At 42.3% G+C, this 25,390-nt stretch overlaps 1 protein-coding gene across 1 annotated transcript in view; it reads right to left on the bottom strand.

Annotated features, from left to right (window-relative positions):
• The window catches only part of RFTN2 (raftlin family member 2), a 77,359-nt gene that overhangs the window by 39,205 nt on the left and 12,764 nt on the right, over positions 1 to 25,390 (bottom strand). The window contains exons 2-4 of the mRNA XM_075608332.1: positions 16,218 to 16,401; positions 12,734 to 12,845; positions 922 to 1,216 (exon numbers count right to left, since the gene is read on the bottom strand). Of these exons, the coding sequence (XP_075464447.1) occupies positions 922 to 1,216; positions 12,734 to 12,845; positions 16,218 to 16,401 (591 nt within the window). The remainder of the gene's footprint in view (positions 1 to 921; positions 1,217 to 12,733; positions 12,846 to 16,217; positions 16,402 to 25,390) is intronic.

The following is a 25,390-nucleotide window of genomic DNA, read 5'->3' on the forward strand; positions in this document are numbered from 1 at the left end:
GAAACTTTGGTATGTACAGCAGGTGTAAGGTCATGGGTTGAAAAGTAAATGTGTGTGTTGTCAGGATAGAGGTGATATTTAAACCCAAGCGATGTGATTAGGTCACCTAGAGAAAGTGTGTACAGAGAAAAGAGAAGAGTTCCCAGGACAGAGCCCTGGGCTACCCCCACAGAGAGATCGATAGAGGCGGATCAGGTGTTAGCAGAGGAGACACAAAGTACGATAGGAGAGATAAGAGGATATCCAGGATAAAGCTTTGTTACCCCATTTTGTAACAATTTATACAAAATAGCCTGTTATGCAGTTAGATTGTTCACTGCCTTGAAAAAGTTCTTCTGAGTTGGAATGAAACTTTGGTGAATAAATCCAGATTAAAAGGAACACAACACAGAGTGCTACTCTTAATTTATCAGCTCTATAATCATTCATATAACATGATAACATGTACAGTATGCTTCAAAAACAGAGAGAGTATTGTTAAAATCAAGCTCTTTTTTTTTTATAAAAGGTGGTAAGTCTGTAGGTTTATATAAACTTTAAAACCAGAGACAGAACATGAAACACAGACAGAGCTCAGTGCACATCCAGTGAAACCCATACACGATACAGTGCCTAAATATATATGTATAGATATCTATTAAATAAAATGGTCTTTTAGTTTAACATTTTGGCCAAAGTGTTGTAAGCCCCTGAGCCACTACACGGCAGACCACATCTCAAGGGTCCCTAACACTAATATAAATTCTTAATAACCTGTGCATTAACAGGAAGAATGATTTATAAGAAATCTGTCAAAATTAGTTGCATAGGTTTATATAAACAAAAAAGAAGTTGTATGGTGGCTTTGGGGGGGGGGGAAGTAGCGGTGTATAGTAATAAACGTTTCTCAACAACTGAAATAAACATTTTCTCAGACTTTACCTGGGTTTTTTCTTGATTTAGGCAGAGTGCCTCCGCCACAAAATTGGAAAAGCTGATCTCGCAGTGGTTCATTGTCCAAATTGATTTCTTCATCAATTCCACTTTCAGAAGATTGTCCACTCAAAGTCCGTTCAGTCCAATTTTTATAATTCTCATTAGCAGCGTGCTTTCTGCTGTCCTGTTCCAAGCCTTTTGTATCTGGTATGTTATCTGTGCCATCGCAGGTTAAGAGCTGGTGAGCATGTTGTGTTAAAAAACCAACAAACTTCATATCTCTTTTGGATGCTATATTGATCTGTGTTTTGGAAAATGTAAGATATAGTTTTTGGGAAAACGAAAACAAATTTAGAATGTGACATTGTTCCCCCAGATAACACAACATATCCCGTTATAATGCAGAATATCACATTTATTTATTTTATTTATTTATAAAATATTTTACCAGGAAGTAATACATTGAGAGTTAACTCTCGTTTTCAAGTATGTCCTGGGCACAGAGAAAAACAAATAATACATGGTTACAAATACAGTTATATAATGAGCAGGGTATACATTATATACAAGACATTGCGTGCACAGTTAAAGAAAATATATATTATGAGCGTATGAAACAGTTACAGACCAGATTAAAATGTGAGACAGCCTTAGATTTGAAAGAACTTAAACTGGTGGTGGATGTGAGAGTCTCTGGTAGGTTGTTCCAGTTTTGGGGTGCACGGTAAGAGAAGGAGTAACGTCCGGATACTTTGTTGAGCCTTGGGACCATGAACAGTCTATTGGAGTCAGATCTCAGGTGATAAGTGCTGCATGTGGTAGGGGTGAGGAGCTTGTTCAGATAGCTGGGTAGCTTGCCCATGAAGAATTTAAAGGCAAGACAGGAAAGGTGAACTTTGCGCCTAGACTCTAGTGATGACCAATCTAGTTCTTTGAGCATATCGCAGTGATGTGTGTTGTAGTTGCATTGGAGAACAAAACGACAAATTGAATTGTAGAGGGTGTCAAGTTTGCTAAGGTGGGTTTGAGGTGCCGAGCCGTATACTATGTCTCCATAGTCAATAATTGGCATTAGCATCTGCTGTGCGATACGCTTTCTGACCAGGAGACTTAGGGAGGATTTGTTCCTGTAAAGTGCCCCTAGTTTGGCATAGGTCTTGGTTGTCAGGATATCAATGTGCATCCCGAATGTTAAGTGGGAGTCAAACCATAAGCCCAGGTATTTAAAACTAGTGACAGGGGTTAGGGTGGTGTTAGCGTTGGTTCTAATCAGGAGCTCAGTCACTGGAAGCTTTAAAAATTTAGTCTTGGTCCCGAATACCATTGTTACAGTCTTGTCAGTGTTTAAAAACAGTTTGTTTTGGGAAATCCAGTTTTCGAGTCTCAAAAAGTCAGACTGAAGTATGTGTTGAAGGTTTGAGAGGCTATGGCTGTGTGCATATAGGATTGTGTCGTCTGCATACATGTGTATTGATGCTTCCTTACAAGCTGTGGGAAGATCATTAATGAACACTGAGAAGAGTAGGGGCCCCAGAACAGAGCCTTGCGGGACACCACAGGTGATGTCCAGGGGGTTGGAGTTAGAGCCTGAGATGGACACGTTGGGATCTTCCTGATAGGTAGGACTGAAAGCAGTTTAAAGCAAGCTTCCCTATTCCAGAGCTCTGGAGTTTGTTGAGCAGGATAGCATGATCAACTGTGTCAAAAGCCTTTGCAAAATCTAGGAATACTGCACCAGTGAGTTGACCCCGTTCCATTCCACACAGGATTTCATTGCAAACTTTTAGCAGGGTAGTTACGGTGGAGTGTTTGGGACGAAACCCAGATTGGAATTGGCTAGGGAAATTTGTCTTGGTATAGAAATCGCTTAATTGAGAGTGGGCACATTTTTCCATGACTTTGGATAGAATTGGGAGAAGTGAGATTGGCCTGTAGTTTGAGACAGTGTTTTTGGCCCCACTTTTGAAGATTGGGAAAACTCTGGCAGTTTTCCAGGTCTTAGGGATATGGCCTGCAGACAGGATAGAGTTGACTATGGACGCAATTGGTTTGGCAATGGCTGGGGCACCAAGTCGTAGGAACCTAGGGTGTAGTAAGTCAGGTCCACATTGGCTGCTTAGTTTTAGTTTGAGGAGCGCTTGTATAATCTCCTCTTCAGATACTGGGCTAAATTGAAAATTGTGGGCAGTGTTGGGAGGGGGTGGGACTATAGGGGTTCTCCCAGGATGAGATTCAGGTTTGTGGTTTGGGCTGCGTTTTGCTAATAAGTTAGTGGCGCACCCCACAAAGTAATCATTGAATGCATTTGCAATGTCAGTGGGGTCTGTCAGAGTAATATCCCCCTTAGTGATATTACGTGGTTGTTGATGGTTAGGAGGCTGGAATATGTTGTTGATAACCTTCCAGAAGTTAGCTGGGTCTGTTGTATTTTGGTGGAGATTGTCAGAGTAATATTGTGCTTTTGCATGCCTTGTTTGCCTTGTGCACATGTTCCGCGTACATCTGTAGTGATTGAGATCCTTGGTAGTGCCAGTTACTTTGTAGCTTTACCACAAGGTATCCCTGAGCTGGTAGAGTGCAATAAGGTCAGTTGTAACCCATGGAAGGTGGGCCCCCCGTACCCTTATTTTGCGTAGTGGAGAATGGGTATCGAAGAGTTTTAAGAACTCTGATTGGAAATAGTCAAGCGCAGAATCAGGGTCGGGAATTAAATCGATTCTGTGCCATGGGCAGTTGGTAAGGTCATCCAGAAACTGTTGTGGGTTAAAGTTTTTAAATGTTCTAGTGAGGAGAACTTTAGGGCTTGATTGGGGCGTTTTAATTTTCCTTACACAGTACACTATTGCATGGTCACTGAAAATGTCAGGAAGGATGCCAGAGGATTGGATTCTGCTGGGGTTTGAGGAGAGAATCCAGTCTAGCAAGGAATGGTTATGCGATTTCAGGTTTATCCGTGTGGGTTGGGAAATGAGTTGCGATAGGTTAAGTGACTTGAGTTTTATCTGGATTTTGTGGTTTTTAGGCTCAAGCCAATTGAAGTTGAAATCTCCAAGAACTAGCAGCTCACTCTTCTCATTCAGAGAGGAAATGGAGCCAAGAAATTGGGTGATATCAGTCAGGGATTGTAGAGGGGCTTTAGGGGGGCGGTAGATGCCAGCAAGCAAGATGGGCTTAGAAAAGGGGAGGCAGATTTTGCCAACTAGAATTTCAAAAGAGGGTGGGCTTGGGTGGCAATTTAACAGTGTAAATTGTAAGGTGTCTGCAATATAAAATAACACCCCTCCTCCTCTCTTTGACCTATCTCTCCTAAAAATGGAGTATCCCTGAATGGCGATATTTGCATCAGGGGTTTTAGGGGATAGCCATGTTTCTGTAAGAATGATGGCTTTGGGTTTATGCATAAGGCACCATGCCCTTAGTTCGTCCAGTTTGGGCAGCAGGCTCCGGATATTTATATGGGCGACAGATAGCCCTTTTTGGAATTTAAAGGTGGAATTCTCAGGGGCATGGGACAGAGCTAAAATGGGAGGACCTGGGTTAGGTTCAATATCACCTGCTAAAGAGAGTAACAGTACAAGTAGGAATTTGGGTGGTTGTTTGTAGGTTGTAAATTTGTGGTGTTTGCCATTAGAGTGAGCAGTGGTTGGTGTGCTGCTTTTTAGAGTTCTCCACCAACATTCAGTAGATAGTGCAAGGCTTTTGAGTAGTCCAGGGTGTATGGTGATGTTGGGTGTGGGCCAGGATGGAGGAGTTTGTAGTGTATAGAGGGAGTAACATCTCCATGAGGCCAGGAGAAAGAAAAAAGTTACTATACATAGCAGGTTCATTATGCCAGAGGTAGGCAGTGCTGCAAGGAGCTGCTGTGAACAAAGTGAGTGTGTGCAGACTAAACAGCAGGGGTGTGCCTGTTCCTTGTCAAATGTTATGGTGCATTGCAATGCTAGAGTCAATTCAGGGTTTCAGTGTATTGTGCACTCAGTTTTGGGAGAGGCTGCAGTGAAATAAGTTGTTAAGGGGTGGGGGGTTAAAATATGCAGGTTAGCAAGTTTGGGATCATACACTGGCGACACACTTTATTCGAGCTCGGCTAGTCCCACGAATTCGGATATACCCGGGTGTATTGAGGTTTGTGACTGTTTTCTGCCCGAGTGCATTGAGTTATTTTCCGGCAGGGATTGAAGCATTTTATTCCCGTTGGCTGCAATACTGCACACTACATATATATATACTGCATTACAATTCATGATTTTATGCCATCTGGTAGACACGCGAAGCATTGCAGCCTATTAAATCCTAATCATTATCATTTAACAGATCAGCCGCCCATCAGCCAGGCATGAACCCAGGCTGGGAAGGCAAATGCAACGGGGCTTGTCAGAGGTGAGGAGCGGCGCATTCCAGGTATCTGCCAGGTACATACCGGGTATTTGCTCGAATAAAGTGTGTCGGTGCAGTAGTGTGATCTGAATAGCTTACCGTTTGTTGTCGTGAGTAAAAGAGTTTGCAGAAAGATGCAGTCACCAGTCACCTCTAGTCAAACTATAGTCTAACTATAACTTCTCACTTAAAAAGCTCACTTTAAATGGCTCACTATATCATGGCAAAGCAGTTCCTGCAAATGCAGTAGGGGTCTTAGTTATATACAGCTAAAGCAGTCACATGACCCTCCCCCTCCCCAATAAATCAGCTTGTTCCAGTTGGTCAATTAGCAGCAGAGTCTCCCCAGACTGTTGTGTAGCCTGTGTTCAACAGTGTCTTTTGTGCGTTCAATAAAGTATCTTTATTCAAACCGGAAGTGCCTCCGATCTAGTCACTGGCTGTGGCGCCGGACCTTTCTCTCTGCCTTGTGTAACATCTAGTAGAGATTACCTAACCCGCAGGTAGGTGGACAGCACCGCTTAATAAGAAAAATTGTGTCCAGAAATAAGCTTGCTGATAAAACAGATTTATTGAGGAACGACCCACAGCAAAGCAGTCGAGATGTAAAAACTACTCAATTTTTCTTATCAAGGAACGGTGCTTTCCACCTACCTGCGGCGCAGGTGATCTCTACTCATTCATTTGACCAGAGAAGCATGCCCACAGAGTTCTGACGGGATGGGTACAGTGAGTAATAGTTGTTTTCTGCTGAAGCAGGAACCACCTCACCTTTTGGATATGATCATTTGATTATTGATGTCCTGATATGTAAGTGTTTAAACATACTTTGAAGAACATTTATTACAGAGGAATATGTGCAGGGAGCAGGAGGCTTTTGTGTAATATGGGTCCCAGCGGGAGAATGCCTTGGGTCCTCTCCCCCTTTGTGCATTTTTTACCATTACATTACTTAATAGAAGCTGATCTGTCAACAAACATGGATTTTCTTGGAGTCTCTGACTTGATGTCAGTCTCAATGATTTTTAGCAACAGCAGCTAATGGATTTAAAAAGAGTATTTCTGATAAAAATCTGACTCCAAAAGACTGTTCAAGGTTCAGCAAAGTATCCGGCCGCTCCTCCTCTTACCGTGCCCTTACCGTGTCTTACCGTTCCCCCAAAACTGGAACAATCTACTGGAGACTCTCACAGCCTCCACCAGTCTAAGTTCTTTCAAAACCAAAGCTGTCTCACATTTTAACCTGGTCTGTAACTGCTACATACATCTATAATATATATTATCTCTAACTGTGCGTGCAATGTCTTGTATATATTGTATACCCTGTTCACTTATGTAACTATATTTGTAACCATGTATTATTTGTCATCTTAACTCTGTGCCCAGGACATACTTGAAAACGAGAGGTAACGCTCAATGTATTCTTCCTGGTAATTTTTTGTATAAATAAATATAATAAATACCAAATCAGTACTAGTCCATTAAAATGCATTTTTTGTGCCAGAACCCCCATATCTCACAGATTTCAGATTGGAGCCCAACATATCTAGAGTTAACATGGAAAAAATTGCGTCCACATCATACGAATATTTTTAAGAATGCAGAAAATATCAAGTAGTACTGTAAATCATAAGTAGATGAGATGCTTAGGTTGACAACTTTAAGCCTTTAACCATTTCAGTACTGTAGGGGAAGCGGCACCAGAGTGCCACAGCCCCTCCAACAAGTCAAAAACTAAGAGTGATCTCTCCTAGAAAATTAAAAAAAATATATATCAGGATATTCACTGATTAGTTTAAGGGCTACCAGAGCCAGCCCTCGTGACCTTCAGTGAAGCTCCTTAGGACAGCCAAGTGGTTAATTATGACACAGCAACATGAGCTTTTCAGATACTGTAATAATCAAATACTTAAACTTTTTGCTGTTACACGTTAATGTGTATTGAAATTAAAGTACCATAGAAACAGTAATACATATAATAACTTTTATGCTCTTTTCAACATTCATTTCTTAATTATATAATTTTATAATGAATGGATTTAAAGTGGACATCATTTTTAAATATTGTACACTTCTATATAGCATGACATTATTGTGTTTATATTTTCATAATGTAGGCTTCTTTAAAAAAAACTGTCTGAAAGTAAAATATTAGAAAGGGAATTTCTTAGTTTAGAAAATAAAGAAACATTTAAGTTGCTTAATGCAACAATCTGGACTGCTTGTAGGTATTCTCTGAGCATATTTTTAAATTAGTATTATCTGAAATAGCGGAGTCAACTAGCCATCAACCAGTTCCAGAAAGGACCTCCATTTCGTTAAATCAGCTAATGGCTATGCAAAGTATATTTAAACGAGTTCCATCCCAGTATCGCTACTCAGCACACACATATGCTGTAGCTAATCTAGCTATTAACGTATCTCACAGGTATCTCAGGTGTGCTCCACAAGGAACATTAAACTATCAATCAGGAAGTGGACGTGGTCTCCTTTTAAAGGAAGCCAGGGGGACAGAGCAACTGCAGGTATATGCACTAATTTTAGTGCTACATGAAAGATATGCACACAGGTGGCTACGGTATAGCAGAACCAGAGTGCTAGACACATACTGAATTGAAATACTTTATTTTATAATAAATAAATAAAACTCTACAAATTTAGACAAAATGCCTACATTTAGCATACTGTAGGTTGAACTTGATGGACTTATGTCTTTTTTCAACCTCATCTACTATGTAACTATGTATGTACAAACTGCAGGCGGTTATTCCACTTCCTTCCCACAGCACACAATTATTGGGTTGACAAGTCTAAGGCACTATAGGAATGGAGTATAGTGTCAGACCAAACAGGATCAGAAGTTGAGCTCACACAACCTTTATTATTCAGGACAACAACTGAATCAGTGTGAGCTAAACCAGCTGATGGCTAGCACCACTGTCACAGTATACTTAGTTTTGAGCTCTACTTGTCATGGAGAGCTCATACCTGTACAAAGCACTGTACCCTCTTCTGGGATAGAGAAGCATACCTAATAGGCAGTCTTCTGCTATGAGACACATTCTGGATTAGGAAGACACCTTACAGTCCATTTATTTAAATAGGCTGTAATGTATTCCAGCATCGATAGTGCCTAATTGGCAGAACATTGCTTAGTAAATATGGCCCACTGTCTGCATCCATTCTTTTTAAGATTAGAAGTACTCTCTCTCTTTCTCTCTCTCTCAAATATTCCACTTTAATTCGTCAAAGGGAGCAATAATCCTCAAGTTTTAGTATGACCTAACTAACTTAGCGCTACGTCCCAGTGTTAACTTTCCAAGGTTTTTTGAGATATGCAATAGTATGATAACGCATCATTTGCATGTCATTATTACTAACGATTAGATTCATCTTTTAGTCTAAAAAAGAATAAAGTCCACCTAGTCCTTCTACAAATAACTTAAAGAGCCTCTTTCCTCTCAAACCTTTTCCTTGGCAACTCATTTAAACAACAACATTACTACAACTACTACAATAACAACAATTTCCTGCTTCGGTAAGTCTTAAAATATTCACAGGAAATGAGACATGAAATACTATGTCCGAAATGCTGGTTTGCAGGCATTTAATTTATTGTAAAAGATCTTTCTTTGTAAAATGGTTCATTAACGACAGTGTCTAATTTTTTATTAAAACCTGTAGGTTACTCTTACCTCAAATTCCAAAAGTGTGGCTAAAGCTGCTGAATGTTTTATTGCATATTTGTAGACGTCAAAGTGTAATAGTAATGGAGAGTACTGAGTAGAAATGGGGAACCTGTCTGAATCCAATCCATGGACTTTCCATATCCAGCACTACCCCCCCCCCCCCACCCTCCAGAGACAATGGAGCAAGAGTGAGAGTAGGCGTCAGTGTGATACCGTCCATTGACACAGAACAAGCATTGCAAGACAGTGGTGCAGATGGTGGAGCTGTGAGTGAGGAGCTGTTGGTGGCTGGGTAACAGTTAGAAGGGGAAGCAGGGGGAAAAGGAAAGAGGCAGGCTAATTTGGAGCTGATCCATCCCAATAGTATTTGCCAGATTGAGTGGAGATATTGGGAGTGTCAGGAATGGCAATGCTGGGGGAGACTGATTCCTCTATCGGCCAAGGGAATAGTTCCTCCAGCACAGAGAGCACTCAGGATACACAGAGATCAAGAAAGATTGTAGTGGTAACATATTAAGAAGGTAGATATGGCAATCTGTTGCCATGACCGCATGAGCCGAAGAGTTTGTTGTCTCCCGGGGCTTGAGTTCAGCACATTGAGTTCGGGTAGACAGATTGCTGGGAGGGGCTAAGAATGAACCGGCGGTCTTTGTACATGTTGGCACCAATGATAAAGTTCGAGGATCCTAAAAAATGATTTCAGGGATCTAGGCCAGGGGTGCGCAAACTAGGGGTCGCAAGATTTTCTTAGGGGGCGCTGTGGTTGCAGAAGCCCTGCGCTCTTCCAAGGCATTTAAATTAAATGCTGGGGGACCGCATGAGGCCTCAGCAACCTGAACTTACCGAGATTCAGCTGTCTTCTGGACGCGTCTCCATGGTAACGTCAAAAGACACTGCGAGTCACGTGTTGTGACGTTATATGACCCCGAGGCGTCGAGTGATACTACACTAAGGTAAGGGGGGGGGGGGCGCAAGCACCAGGGAGACAAGGCAGGGGGGCGCAGTAACAAGGTCTGAACCCTGTAGGCATGATTCCCATTGGCAAGTTTGAATTCACCGCTTCCTAGCAGCTCCGTCATCCAGGGGCGGTCCTGAGCTTCTAACCCGGCCTCCTCCCATTGGTACAGCCGGACGAGCCGTAGTCCTCTGATTGGCTGCACTATCACGATCTGCCCTGTGATTACATGGAGCCAAAGTATAGCCAACTGGGGCTATGTAAAGAGCGTGACCGGAGCAGGGAACCAGACAAGGTTTGGAGCTGATCGGAGACACGGCTGGCTGGAGATTTGAAACTTATTTGTGGCAAATAGCACTGTTCTCAGTTGGTGAGTGTACTTTGGAATTGTGTATTTTGTGTGTTTGCTGGCTTGCCAGAATAAACTTTTATTGTGTCCTGTCTGGTAATAGTGATCCTGGTGGTAAAAGGTGTTAAAAGTACTGGCTTTTTTCTGGTGGCAGAGGCGGGATCACTAGGCTCAGTTCTGCAATTCTTGCAGGACTTTCAGTTCTGGGTCAGTCTTGATTTCAAGACTGCAGGACTGGTAGTTGCGGACACACATAGTCCACACATAGTCCAGTGTACCTCTCCGTTCACATTCACCTTAGTAAGTCAACCTGATCCAGGATGGCCGGAAAAGCTGGCTGCTACCTTAGCTGGGCAATGGACGCTCTTGTAGCTCATTTTGAGGGCTATGGTCTGCCGACCAAGGAAAGAGAAAAAGTGGACCTCGTGGAGGACATTGAGCGGCACGAGGCCGGCTTGTCCGAGGTCGCCAATGCAGCAGTGGTTGCGGCCAATAACGCCATTGCCCAGGAGTTGGAAGGTGAAGCCTCCAGGGGCGAGCAGGACGATGAGGTGGACACCCTGGTAGTTGACCAGGTAGCCACACCTCCTGCTGCAGCAATCAATTTTATGGCTATCATAACCGCTCTGGGACCTGAGGCAACCGTGGACCAACTCCTGCAGGCCCTCCAGATAATGTTGCCCCTGCGATGCCCACTCCGGCACCCCCCACGACTGGTAGTCACGGTTGCCAAACCCGGGTGTCATTTAACTGCTTTGCCAAGTTCGTGGATGACACCGATGGGTTCCTCGGTTCATTTGAGAACCAATGCTTATTACACCACCTGCTGCAATCTGAGTGGGTAAGATACCTGAGCCCACACCTGAGTGGGAAGGCACAAATCGCCTTCCGGGAGATCGACCGTGCAGACGCCAGAAATTATGACTATGTGAAGGCTAAGTTGCTCGCCAGGTATGCGCTCACGCTGGAGTCCTATCGTGCCCAGTTCAGGGCTCTGGACAAAGGCACAGGGGACACCCATGTGGAGTTCGACTCCCGGCTAACCCATCACAGCCATCAGTGGGTAGCTGAATGTGGGGTCACCATGTTCCGGGGTCTGATGGACCTGCTTATCCGGGAGAAGTTTCTGCTCAAATGTATACCGGAGATACACGAGTGGGTCATAGACCACGAGCACAGAACGCACGAGGAGGCTGCCACGATGGCGGATAAATTTGTGAATACGCGGCTACAGTTCAAGAAGCAGGTCTTGACGACCTCTCCAGTGCCAACACCTAAGGTCTCCAAGGCACCTGACCCTCCCGAGATCACCAAGCCGTGGCGGAGCAAGTCCAGTGCCAGAGGTGCTGCAGATAAGCCCTCAGAGTTTGTCCACGAGCGCCGGTGCTACCAAGGCAACCGGCCGGGCTGGGAGGACTGCCCCAATCCACCTCGTTCCAGTAACCCCAATCCGAAGCAATGCTCACAAGCGAGTGACACCTTCCGAGTCACATCGCGGATCCCATTTCACCACTCTTCAGGTGGCGAGATCAGAATGTGCGAGTTACTTGCGCAATGTGAATCTCGGAGCTACCTGAATAGCTCAATTTGTCAAAATATTTGAGTTTGAGCATTTTTGTAGCTAGCGCTTGGTTTGTCTGAGTGGGTGCGTGACTGATCAGGAAGAAGCAGGTTTCGAGCGAGTTTGCGATGTTGTCGGAGATTTCTGAATAACTGCACATGCAAACTCACTCGAAACGTGCTCAAAACTGTCGATAATGCACTTATCGAAGTTTCCTGAATAAGCTGTATAGTTTTTTTGCTCTTGATATACTGTATTGTCTTTAATACTTGGTCTTTAAGTATCAAGTTCACATACTGGATACTGCAGGGCAATGTATACTTTATCTACATATGTCCTTTTGAAAGGTTTTTGATATACTGTATATAAAGATGATGCTGCAGCTGCTGCTGCTGCTGCCTCTAGCATGGGCAGTATTTATATGTTTTTTTTGGCAGTGTTTCTATTTTAGATTTTTTTCACTATTAATATTAGGGCACTTATACAAAGAAAGAATATAGATAAAATACATAGTAAAAAGTACTAAATGATTTGTCAAGTTGGCTGTAGCATTTGGACCTTTTTGTCTATTGTTGTATGCATTTGGTCACACTCCAAATTACACAAATATACAGTATATACACATATATATATATACACAATGTAGTGAGTTTGGGTTTTGAGCTTGCTTAGAGTGTGTATATTGCAGTAGTTCACATTAGTGCTAGAAATGCTACTTTAATGCATACATTGTTACTAGGATTCATAAGCTAAGCACACATTGGAAAATCTAGAGAAGTAACAAACTTATTTTGTTCAAATAGTAAAACAGCTATCTTTTGGATAAAACAGGAAAAAGAGTTTAAAATGAAAATGTAAAAAAAAAACCATGCAAAAAAATGCAATACCTTTTCTAGCAATGTTTTCATGCTTTCATGTGTCAGCGTTTCACACATCGAAGTCCATTCCTCAATTACAAGCGTAGAATGTCTTTCTCCTGAGGATGCAGTATGCTTTTGACTGGTGGGGAAAGAAAGAAGCTTTTGTCAATTCTTGCACAAGTGAATTGTGAAATTAAATTAATGAGAATGTGTCCTGCTCAATAAAAAGAAAACATAAAAGGGCCTATGTACTAAGATTATATATTTTATTTTGTTTGTGCGTCAAAGTTGAATTGCTAAAAAGTAATACAAACCTTCATAAAATGTGCGTCATATGTATGAAGACTTTATCAGGGGTGGACAAAAATGATAAATACTTAGGATCCAGCCAAAATTTTTGGAAGCAGCGTTTTGTTATGCGCAGAGGTGGGGTGGCATTCTGGCTACCCCTCTCCCCCTTCTGTCAGTGAGTCAGTATCACTGTACTATATCTGTGACACAGACTGACCCCCCTCGTCACACAGGGTGACCCTCCTCCCTTCACACACAGATTGACCCCACTCACACACACAAACCAACACTAAATCACCATCACAAAGACACAAACACTGCCCCCCCTCCCCCACCCCCCCCCCCCCCCCACACACACACACACACACACACACACACACACACACACACACACACACACACACACACACACACACACACACACACACACACACATCAATACAGTCTGAGTCTTACCCCTTCTACACACACAGGCAATTTTTAGCTTGGGAGGGCAAACCCAGAGCTACTGGACCCTGGAAACTAAATGTAATTAAACATATACGCACACATAAACACAGTACAGTAGTATACAGTATATACACACACAGTAGTATGCACACATACAAATGGAGAGAGAAGCTCAAACAAATGTACAATGCAAAACAGATCAGAGTCAATCTCCCAGAGATTAGGAATGGGAGGTTAATTGTACAGTACAAGAAGGGGTTCTCCTTACTTCTGAGCTATACAAAATGTCTCATCGTAACCCATCCCTACTTTCCCATGTTCATCTCCCCTAATTCACTGTTTCTCTGTCATGTGCCTTATATCTCACCCATCACATAGCCGCTATATCTCTCCCCCTGTATCCTTTAGTATGTCTCACTCCTGTCACGTCTCACTCCCCTGTATCATAAGTATCTGCCCGGTAGCCGAGTCATTCCCCTGGCACTCTCTTTTCACTGTGTCTTGCATCTTAGACTGTGTCCATAGTGGTTCCGACATCAAGGCCATGCCCCCAACACGCCTCCCCGTTGCCTCTGCCTGCAGTACAAAAATCTTTCCTATGTTGGGAAGATTCGTTTTTTAGAAGCAATTGATTCGTGGAGAGTATACCGCACGGCTGGGGAGCAGGAGAGTAGGAGAATTGGAAACCGGCAGGAGGAGAGAGCGTGACACGTTACACGCAAAAGCAGCATCACTGTTCCAGCGCCCCTGGAGCTCCATACAGCATCCATACAGCATCTGCCACACGTGGGGACGCCAGAGAGTGAGCTCCGGTCGCCATCTTGGATCCACAGAAAGTGCTTCCAGTCCTGCTGCTTTCAAATATCCTGCATCCTGTGAGTAGGGTAACGATTTTGCCCCCCCGGATTAGTGTGTGAAACCCTCCAGAATCCTGCAGTAGTTGTTAATAAATAGCTTTTTTATTAATTTCTGTCTGGCTAGTTGTTGTTGTGAGTCTGTCTTGTTTGTTAGATGTTGTTAGTGTTATATGTTTTTATGTCCTCATTTTGACATACTGCACTATAATTTTCTCTTTATCTTTTCACATATCACGTCACGTCTTGGAGAAAATCTGCATTTTGCTTATCACTATCACCAAAGGACTTTGATTTGGACTTTACACTACACGGTTTGAATTGGCGCCGGCAGTATCTTTTTCCTTTCTACAAAAATCTTTCCTGCTACAGGCGAGCGTGACGCCGCGCGAACACGCGTGTGCACGCACGAATACACTATGTTTGCAGCCTTACATGTCACTCTCTCTCTCTCTCTCTCTTGTGTACTATATCCCTTCTACCATGCCTTCTTGTCATTCTCTCCCTTATCATGTGCCCGCTATCATACTGTACTTCTGTCACTGTTTCCTCCCTGTGTCCTGTATCTTACCCATGTCCCAGTGTCTTTCACCAATCACTGTCACTCCACTACTTAAATCCCTCCACTGTTCCCTATGTGAATCTACAGTAGTCCATGCCTACAGTTCAGTATGTCCTTTAATGCCTAAGCCGTACAGCATGCGTCCCTCTTTACTTAGCAGTGATTGAGGCTGACCCGCACAGTCTGTATTTCTCAGTTTCTCCACCTCCTCTCAGTGCGGTAGAGCTTCTCCTTCTCTCTCTCTCCAGCAGGAATGGAGGGGAGTCTAGCCTAGAGAGAAGAGCTGACTCATAATGACAATTCCCCTGCGTCTTTCTGCTCACCAGAAAGAGCTACAGTTTCTAGAAGTGGAGGATGTGTTTATTTAGCAGCAGCGCAGCACCATCCCAAATAAAGAATACAAGGCAGCAGAGCCAGTCAGCCCGCCCATCCAGCCACCGATTCCTGCTCCCTGATCTCCCTCCTCACTGTGCAAAGCACATGCGCCAGTGGGGACATTTTAGGATTTTTTCCATCCCTGCTTTATACATACTTTTTGACGCATACTTCATTGTTTGAAATGATTTTTAATGCATCGAGTCATGTTGAATACCTGTTTGGATTGAAATGAAATGAATAGGGAATTATGTGTATTTTTTTTATTTATAACTAGAGTAGTAAATTACATTTTTAGTATGGTATTATTAATAATAGCCAAAATGCATACAAATTAAATTTTTGTAACCTATATAATGAAACATTCGTGCGGCATCAAATAAATATGCAGATGTACAGTATTGAGTCTTCTTGATCAAAGGGAAAATACTGTTTAGACATTTTTATAAAGATTTAGCAAAATATTATACAGTTAGAGACTTAAACTAAAGTGGAAGTGTGGATTTGTCAATAAAACAGTCAAGATACCTTATAACCTCACATTCTATTACGGTTCAACTAAGTACATTGAGATATTGACATTGAGGGACATGATCAAAGTGCATTTTAAACACCTCAAATGAAACATAAAAATAAGAAAATTCCCTTCGACACGTACTATATGCCACTATTCGATACTCTGACACAGTCTTCCTCAAGGTTGGGAAGATTTACAAATGAATAGAGGCTAAAGGAAAGGTATAATTCCATATATGCCATAGCGGCCATTTGGGATGTTTTCAACGGAAAATAACCGTAGAAGTTAATTGAGCTTTTCTGCAAGAACAGCACAAACGACAGCTTGGGAGTATATATCGAATAAGGCCCTAAATTTTCCAGAGGAAAGGTCCTTCATAGTGTATTGAATATGAGCCATAGAGCTTATTACAGTATGTTTCATTACCAATTTTAATGTATAATATTGTAACCACAAACTCACCTTAATGTAAGTCGATATAGTACTACTCGATACAAATAACTAACTGGTAAATGTTTTCTGCGACCGGTAGACAGAATAATTGGATGAACTGCAGCAGCAACATATCCTCTCATGTAATATTCCTCCACTTTACTTGGAATATCAAGCAAGGACTTAATTCTGATAACACTTGAATTCGAAGATGCTAAAAAGAGAGCAAAAATAATTAATCATGTATTTAACTAATATGCATTTTCTTTTACCAATTTACCTTGTTTTATCCTAACAAGTCTACGTATTGTCCAGTCCTGCTGCAGTTTACATTAAATATTATTTTACTATTATATTTGTGGGCAGGGCACTACCTTAGCAGCTGCGTTGGAAGGACAGCACTATGAGAGGATACTGCAGGAGCAGGAGGCACTGTGAAAGGACTCTCCACACTTCCCCACGTATTCTATGCATTTGTATGGCTACAGGCAGCACTATGGAGGTCTGCTCTGATAGGCAGGAGATGGAATGCTTGGATGCAGATGGAAAAATGCACAATACAGTATCTGTACAAGAGCTTGTTCAGATAGAGATCAGCGTGTGGGAGGCTATGCAATTTGTGTCACCTTTTATGTGTTCCTATTTGAATTGTTTAGCGGGCATGGACACGAGTTGCAGGTGTTAAAAGTGGACATACTGTATACTAAACCTTTCGAGCAAGGTCCATTACAATTATAAATACACCATCACTTCTGTTGATTCAATGCACATTGAATATACATTGAATATACATTCCTCTGTGTTTGATTTATTTTCTAAAGCAGCGATGCCGAAGTTAACGATTTCAAAGGATTTCCGCATGAGAATACAGGATATGTACAAAAAAGGACACAGAATTTTACAGATCCAATGCTGGTTAGTTACTTCGGGCCTTGACTTAGCAAAAAGCACTGTCGGCTTTCATGCCCATGGTAAGGCAAAAAGTGTAAAGCCGAGTCCCCCAGTCACAACAGAGTAAGTATTTTTGTTTTCATTCCATAATTACTGTATTACAGTACTTGTATAAGCTTGTTGCATTTCCAAATTAATTTTTTTGTTTACTTGTTTTCTTTGCAATTAGATTTGAGCCTAAAAATTACTGTAAAAAAGACAAATACAGACCGGCGCCTTAGAGTCCAAATAGGTGATATAAAAAGTCCAATGGATGGCTTGAAATATCCAATAAATGGTGATCTAGTCCAGTGGACAGCAGATTCCTCAGCAGCAAAAGTGATATGCCATGCAGGGAAGACAAGAGAACAAAATCATAGTGTAACACAGTATGGTTAAAACATATAACATATAGACATTCACAGACAAACATAGACAACACTAAACAACACTAAACAATAGGCTGACTAATAATAAAGATTTTAATAAACACAGTAAAATCCAGCACACTGGTGACGAGCAGGTTCAGGATCCGGTGTTTTAAAACCGGAATCCTACTTACAGAAAGGCCACAGGATATATGCAGGTGAATAGTGTATTGGTGGTCCGGCGACAGATGCTTGTGGGCGCGTGCCGCGTGTAGAGTCCTGCAGGTAACTCCTCGAGCTAATGCCGAAAATGGCCCAATGGATCCCCTGAAGAAGTGCGCATGCGCACGAAACGCGTTGGGCCTTTGAGAGTCATTTACCAGCACCACTGATAGAGGAGCAGATCGTTGCAGCAGTTCCTGGAGTTGCTGTTCATAGGAGTTGGCATTTGCAGTGTGATCCGGTGTCTTTGTCCCGCCCGCTGTGACGCAGTTCCGGGCGCAAACGGAAGGCGTCTTGTGGAGTAGAAAACAGTGTCGCCATTTTCGGCATTAGCTCGAGGAGTTACCTGCAGGACTCTACATGCGGCACGCGCCCACAAGCATCTGCCGCCGGACCACCAATACACTATTCACCTGCATATATCCTGTGGCCTTGCTGTAAGTAGGATTCCGGTTTTAAAACACCGGATCCTGAACCTGCTCGTCACCAGTGTGCTGGATTTTACTGTGTTTATTAAAATCTTTATTATTAGTCAGCCTATTGTTTAGTGTTGTTTAGTGTTGTCTATGTTTGTCTGTGAATGTCTATATGTTATATGTTTTAACCATACTGTGTTACACTATGATTTTGTTCTCTTGTCTTCCCTGCATGGCATATCACTTTTGCTGCTGAGGAATCTGCTGTCCACTGGACTAGATCACCATTTATTGGATATTTCAAGCCATCCATTGGACTTTTTATATCACCTATTTGGACTCTAAGGGGTCTGTATTTGTCTTTTTTGTGTTTCACTAACTGTGTTTGGGTTAGATGTTCCTGGCAGCCTTGTTTATTAATTAATTTAACATTCACACTGTTGTTCATATAATCATTATCACATTTGTTTTGATCTGTTTTTAGCGCTAATCACACCACTCTTTTTTCCTAAAAATTACTGTACTACTTTTAGACAAAAATATTAAAGGGTTTTGTTTTCTCCTGCTGATTTTATGACTAAGAGCGTCTTGCATATTAAAATGCATATTTTGTTTAGTTATTTTTGGGCCTAACAAATTGTTCTCATTTCCTTTAAACTGTAGGACAGCAAAGCATCTGGTGGGCGCAATCAGCAAGGCTAATGATGAGTGCTGTGCATAAACTGTCAAGACTATTCTAGAGAAGAGTCACAATATCACAGCATCTGAGACCAGCATCAGGTTCATGAGACGCCAATTGGGATGGAAATATGGACATGTAAAGTAAGTGTCTTACGGTAATAATGTACAGTATATTGCAATAGTATGCAGAGTGACACAACATGGTTGATACTGCACTGTAATTACTGTGCAGTAGTTAGTACAGTACAGCAAAAGTGTTGTACAGTACTGTACTTTAGTTAAAAGTGTGGTTTGCCTGTACAGTCCCTGTAACATTCTTCCTTATCATTAAAAGAGTGTATCCTATGGTAAGGGGAGGCCAGCAAGATAAAAAGAGTGGACCAAGCACGGACATGGATCGAAAGTGGCGAGACCTTTCAGGATGTCATCTTTTCTGACAAGACAATGGTAGTTCTTGAGAGATTTGCCACTTTTGCATTCCGCAAAAAAGGACGGCTATCTCTGATGCCACGGCCCAAGCACCCACTGAAGATGCATGTGTGGGGTGCGATCTCTAGACGTGGACCAGGATGCATAATCATCTTTGAGGGTAAAATAATGCACAAAGTCACATGCAGTAGCCTTATGAACTGTACAACTGTCGTGTATTCTGTACCCTAATGTTCATCTTTTTCAGTTTTTTCTTTTCTTGTTCCAGGAATCATGGATAAAGTATTTTTTCAAGAGCAAATTGTCACCCATATTGCTCAATAAATTAGGCATGTTTTCCCATTTGGTGGTCATCGTTTTTTAAAGACAATGACCCTAAACATACCGCCTCAACTACCTATATTTTTGCCAGCGGGATCAACTGGGTTAAGGCGCCACCGGAGTAAGTGTTCCAGTGTACAGTAACTGTTTCTCATTGTTTTAAACAGTTTTTATCTGATCAACTAATTTGCCATTGTTTTTCCCCTCCCATTCCAGATCACCAGATTTGAACCCAATAGAATCGGTCTGGCATGCGATGAAGGATCATATAAGAAAGGTTGTTAAGCCATCCAACAAAGAGAAATTAAGAAAATGAATACTGAGTTTCTGGAACTACATACTCACCGTACAAAAATGCAACAATCATATTGACCATAGTATTAGCAGTTTGCCCGTACTTTTAGAGCATAATGGGCAGGCCACCGGCATGTAGTAAGGTACTGTACTTTACTGTAGTACAGTAAGTACAGGTACAGTAAGTATAGTACAGGTAAGTATGGTACTGACAATAACCTATTTCAATGTTGGCATTATATTAAAAGTACTGTAATGGAACGTTAACCATTTTATATCTGCACATACTCTCTCCACATTCTACAGTATATATTATATACAGTACGTGCATTATTTGTATTAGACATGTGTGTATTACCTATTATTTCTAATAATTAATTATAGTTTACAGGTACGGTTAGTTATAGTTTATTCGTTTGTGTACCTGTCAATAGTGTTACACAGTCAAGGCCTTCAATTCCCTAATCCTTCAGCCATTTTTTTTTCTTTCACAGGCGATGAAGCACTACAGGAAGGGGGGGTGGGGAAAGTCCAAGTTTATTGTACTGTGTGCATAATAACAGTCAATAGTTTGTCCTAATCCCCCCTCTCTCAATGACAAAACAAATCCAGGCTCATTACGCCAAGTGATATGACTCAGCTAAACCCCATGGCCGGAGGACGTGTGGAGATCAAGTATTGTACTTTAGAATGCCTTTTTCCTTGGCTTTGGGAGAGTGAGGTGGTGGGGAAAGGTGAAATTAAGTTAGGCTATCTTTGGCTAAACCTGTGATGACAGTAGCATGAAAATCATTTGAACTGTTTTAAAATGTAATCAAAGTTAAAACTCCCTTGAGAACATAACAAAAACAGAAAGGCCAGCGCATCATACAAATGACACAACATATAGTGCAATACCTCAGTGCTTATCTGCTCATGAAAAAGAACCCTTGAGAACATGTTTGTGTGATATTTCCATAAACAGTATGGAAAGCAGACCAAACCTACTCAAATTGGAAGGTTTTGAATAGTATTCCCCCTCTTTAAAAAAAAAGTGTATGCCACCTCCTAAAGAAATAAAAAGAAAGTGATTTTATGAATGTAAAAAATGCTAAAATATTTTTTTTAAACGCATCACATTGTTTTCTTAAAATCATTCATTTGTTAAGCCATTGTCGAGAAAAAAATAAAAATTAAAAAAAGATATGCCTTTTTTTTCTTTTTTTATGACTTGCAATTACCATTGGCAGTGAAGTCATTATTGAGAAATCACAATGCAGGACTTACAGTATGTCTTTTCCTGAAATAAATTACAATTTATTTTACCTCCTTGCTTTGCTCAATAAATGATCCCCGGTATAAAATGGTGTTGATAAACCTGGTCTCTAGTGACATAGTGTATGTAAGTAGGGTGTCTCCAGAACAGAACCCCGTTGATTTCAGGTCCGGGACCCCCTGCTTCCTGAGATACAGGCCCCGTTATGGGGTGCCGTTATCTCCTATGCATTTAAATGTGACATTAGACATTTAAATTCATAGGAGATACCGGCACCCCGTAAGGTGGCCTGTATCTCGGAAAGCAGGGAGTCCCCAGACCTGAAATCAATGCGGTTCTGCTCCGGAGACCCCCTGCTCACGTACACTTGTATTCAAAATGTTATTAAAACCCTGCGAAAACTGGCGATATATGCGCAGGGAGAGGTTGCTCTTTCTGTGCAGCTATCTATGCTGGCCCGCCCATATTGCTGCAGATTCATGGGTGAGACCTTTTGAGAGAGGCGAATATCATATCGCTGGTCCTCGCCAATTGTGGTCATTTAGCTATCGTAGGTCTTCAGAGTCTTTCTGAATACCGTGATAACGAAACTGACAAAACTGGCAGCGTAACAGCCTCAGTGAGACATTGTATGAAGGCTACTAGCATAGACACCTGTGTCTTTAATGTAACCGGCTCTCTTGCTGATTCTTCCTCTCTCTGCTGTAAGCCAGAAATTGACGGCAGAAGCAGGGAGAGGAAAGAGCAGTGATCGGATGGCTGCTGCTGATGCCAGGTCACTGCTATGTGGGGTGCTGCCACGCCGCCAGGCCTGGGACAGCTGCGAGAGTTATCCCAGCTCTCCACCTCTGATGACCGCAGAACCCGAGGGGTGCTCGCGAAACCCAGAGGTTCCGTGGAACCCCGGTTGAAAATCACTGCCCTAGATCAACATCCTTCCCATGTTAACTTATTATGTATACCTTTAATTTCTAAAAATATGTTCAACCTTTTTTTGAACATATCTATTGTATCTGCCATCACAGTCTCCAGGGGTAATGAATTCCACATTTTAACTGCCCTAACTGTAAACAATTTGAGACAGATATCTGGGGCGCTCCCTCTATATTCTAATGTGGTGAATCTAGCAGTTAATCAGAAAACATCAATATAAACCAAATTTGTAATCATAGCCAGATAAATGATGCTGCTCAACATAAAAGTGGGATCCCCATGTAGTGGTAGGACTAGGACAAGGGGAGTGCAATATGTGAAAAAATAAACAGTGAAAAGACAAATTATAACACTGCAATAGATTAAAACACTTGTGATAATTAGTATACCCTGAAATGGAGGATGAATAGTGGAATGGATCAATACAAATGTGAATGTACTCACGCGGCCATTTGGGTAAAATACCCACAAAGGTTTCTTGAAATTAAGTTGGCTTCCTTCTCTCATAGGAGTAGAGGGAGAGACTGTTTACCCTATGTCAGCTAGGCTCAGTGGCCCCGTGGTGCGGCAGCTCACGTCCTCTCCGCAATCCCAATTGGAGTGGCAGATGTAACCACAAGATTGTTGTAAGGATAATATTTATGAATTAAAAATGTAAGAGCAATATAACAACTTACATGTGGAAATCACTCCTCTGGTCTAAGTAGTCTCGCCGATCGCTGGTGTTCAGTTCACTCCTGCTTCTGCGTTCAGTAGACAGGACTGAATACACAGCAATCAGGCAAAGCTACGGCAACTGTCTGGAGTAAAAAAGGTGCACGTCTGGACTCCGAACAACGCGTTTCATATAATCAGATGCTTCGTCAGGTTTTTGACTGTAAAGAACCCTTTCCTTTGTTGCTGGTGAAATCTTCTTTCCTCAAACCTTAAGGGATGACCCCATGTCGTTTGTACTTGCCCTTGGGATGAATAATTATTTCGAAAGCTCCTGGTACTGTCCCCAAATTTATTTGTATATAGTTATCATATCCCCTCTAAGACGCCTTGTTTCTAATCTAAACAAATCTAATTTTGCCAGCCTCTCCTCATAAATCAGATTATCTATCCCCTTTATTAATTTGGTGGCTCTTCTCTGCACTTTCTCTAGTTCCATAATGTCTTTTCTAAGGAGAGGTGCCCAAAATGTTACTCCATATTGAAGGTGTGGACTTACTAATGCTTTACAAAGGGGCATAAATATGTTCCCTTCCAACCATTGCCCGTTTAATGTAATATACTGTTTGCCTTTGCCGCTACTGCATGACTTTGGGCACTACTGCTCAGGCACTCCTAAATCCTTCTCCATCAAAGATTCTCCTAATTTATCCCCATTTAATTTGTATTGCCTGTTTATTCTTGTTTCCCAAATGCATAACCTTACATTTATCTGTATTAAACCTCAGCTGCCATTTACCTGCCCGAGTTTCCAGTCTCTCCAAGTCCTTCTGGAGAGAAATTACATCCTGCTCTGATTCTACTACCTTACATAATTTAGGGCTGTTATACAGTGGCGACCAACTTAATTTTAACTCGGCTAGCTCCGCGAATTTCAGAATATCCCGGTGATGTGCGGTTTTGTGTCGTTTTCGCCCGGAGTGTATTGCGTTATTTCGCGGCTGTGATTTAAGCATTTTATTCCCGCTGTCTGCAATACTGCAATGCCGTGTAAAAACTCATGGGGGCGTTTGCGAGCTGTTGTCTTTGAAGCCGTCCCCTATAACCCCTAACATACACATACAGTACTGTATATGCACATCAATGATACTATAGGCCGTCCCCTGGCGAGATGTGTTTGCAGCAGAGAGAGATCCGCTGCTCTCTCTGCGCAAACATCGGCACATTAAAAATTATTTAAAATACATTTTTATTCATAGTGTAGATGTGCAGGGGGTCTCCGGAGCTGAACCGAGTTGGTTTCAGGTCCGGGGACCCCCTGCTTCCCGAGATACAGCCCCCTTTATGAGGTGCCGGTATCCCTCTGCATTTAAAGGTCCCGATCACGTCACCGCGGCATGTAAACCAAGCAGAGGGATACCGGCACCCCATAAAGGGGCCTGTATCTCGGGAAGCAGGGGGTCCCCGGACCTAAAACCACAGCGGTTCAGCTCCGGAGACCCTCTGCACATCTACAGTATAAATAAAACACACACATCAATAAAGAATCGTTCCTTACCTTTGCGGCTATGTGCTATGGTAACGAAGCAGCATGAATGTATTTTTAATAATATTGTACAGTGAGCAGAGGGTTCCCTGAGCCAGAAATCAAAGCTCAAGGGACCCCCCCCTGCTCCTGCACAATATTATTAAAATACAGAAATGCTGCTTCATTACCATAGCTGATAGCCGCTAAGGCAATGACGGGTTAAGGCAGAATAGCATGTTTATTGGGGACATTTGCCCCCAATAAACATTGCAATAAACAACATACTGTACAGTACAGTACACCCCCTGTCTATTTAAAATACATAAACAACAATAAATACATTAAATACATATTTTTAATGTGTCTGTTAAACCTCCCTGCCTTGACTGTAATCTATGTAAGGCCCCCTCCACCTAATGTGTCTGTTACACAGATTACAGTCAAGGCAGGAAGTTTAAGCCCCCATCCCCCTATTGTGTCTGTTAAACTTCCCTGCCGTGACTGTAATCTGTGTAAAGCCCCCTCCCCCTAATGTGTCTGTTTAATCTCCCTGGCCTGTGTTTCTGTGAGTGCTGTGTATGTAAATGTGGGGATGTGCAGGGGGATGTGCATGTGTAAATATAATGCAGCGCCTCACTGCCAATGGTCCACCCCGTGAGGCCTAACCACCCACACCCACTACTAAGATGTGACAGAGGCTTGGGGGGAGAAAGGATGTGACGTCATTGAAAGCCTGTCACAGGGTACTACAGCCAATCAGAGTAGGGATGGAGTTCCCAAGCTTTCAATGACGTCACATCCTTTCTCCCCCAGGCCTCTGTCACATGGTATACTAGAGCCAATCAGAGTAGGGATGGAGTTCCCACGCTCTGATTGGCTACTGTACCATGTGAGGCCGGCCATGTTTCTTTTAATGACGTCATCTTAAAGGCAATTGAAGCAAAGCCATTCTGATTGGCTGTGCTTTCATTGCCTTTAAGTGACGTCATCATTTTTATTTTTATCGGCCAAAACACATGGTTTTCACGGCCCAATCAGGGCCATGGGAACCATATGACGAAAATGTGACGTCATAGGCCTTTAAAAGCCTATGTCGTCTCATTTTGAAGCCAGACGCCGAGGAGGAAGGACCTCCCACAGAAGAAGAAGGCCAGGGCGTGGCCAAAGACGGA

Source organism: Ascaphus truei, chromosome 7 (genome assembly GCF_040206685.1).
Source record: "Ascaphus truei isolate aAscTru1 chromosome 7, aAscTru1.hap1, whole genome shotgun sequence".
Lineage (NCBI taxonomy): Eukaryota > Metazoa > Chordata > Amphibia > Anura > Ascaphidae > Ascaphus > Ascaphus truei.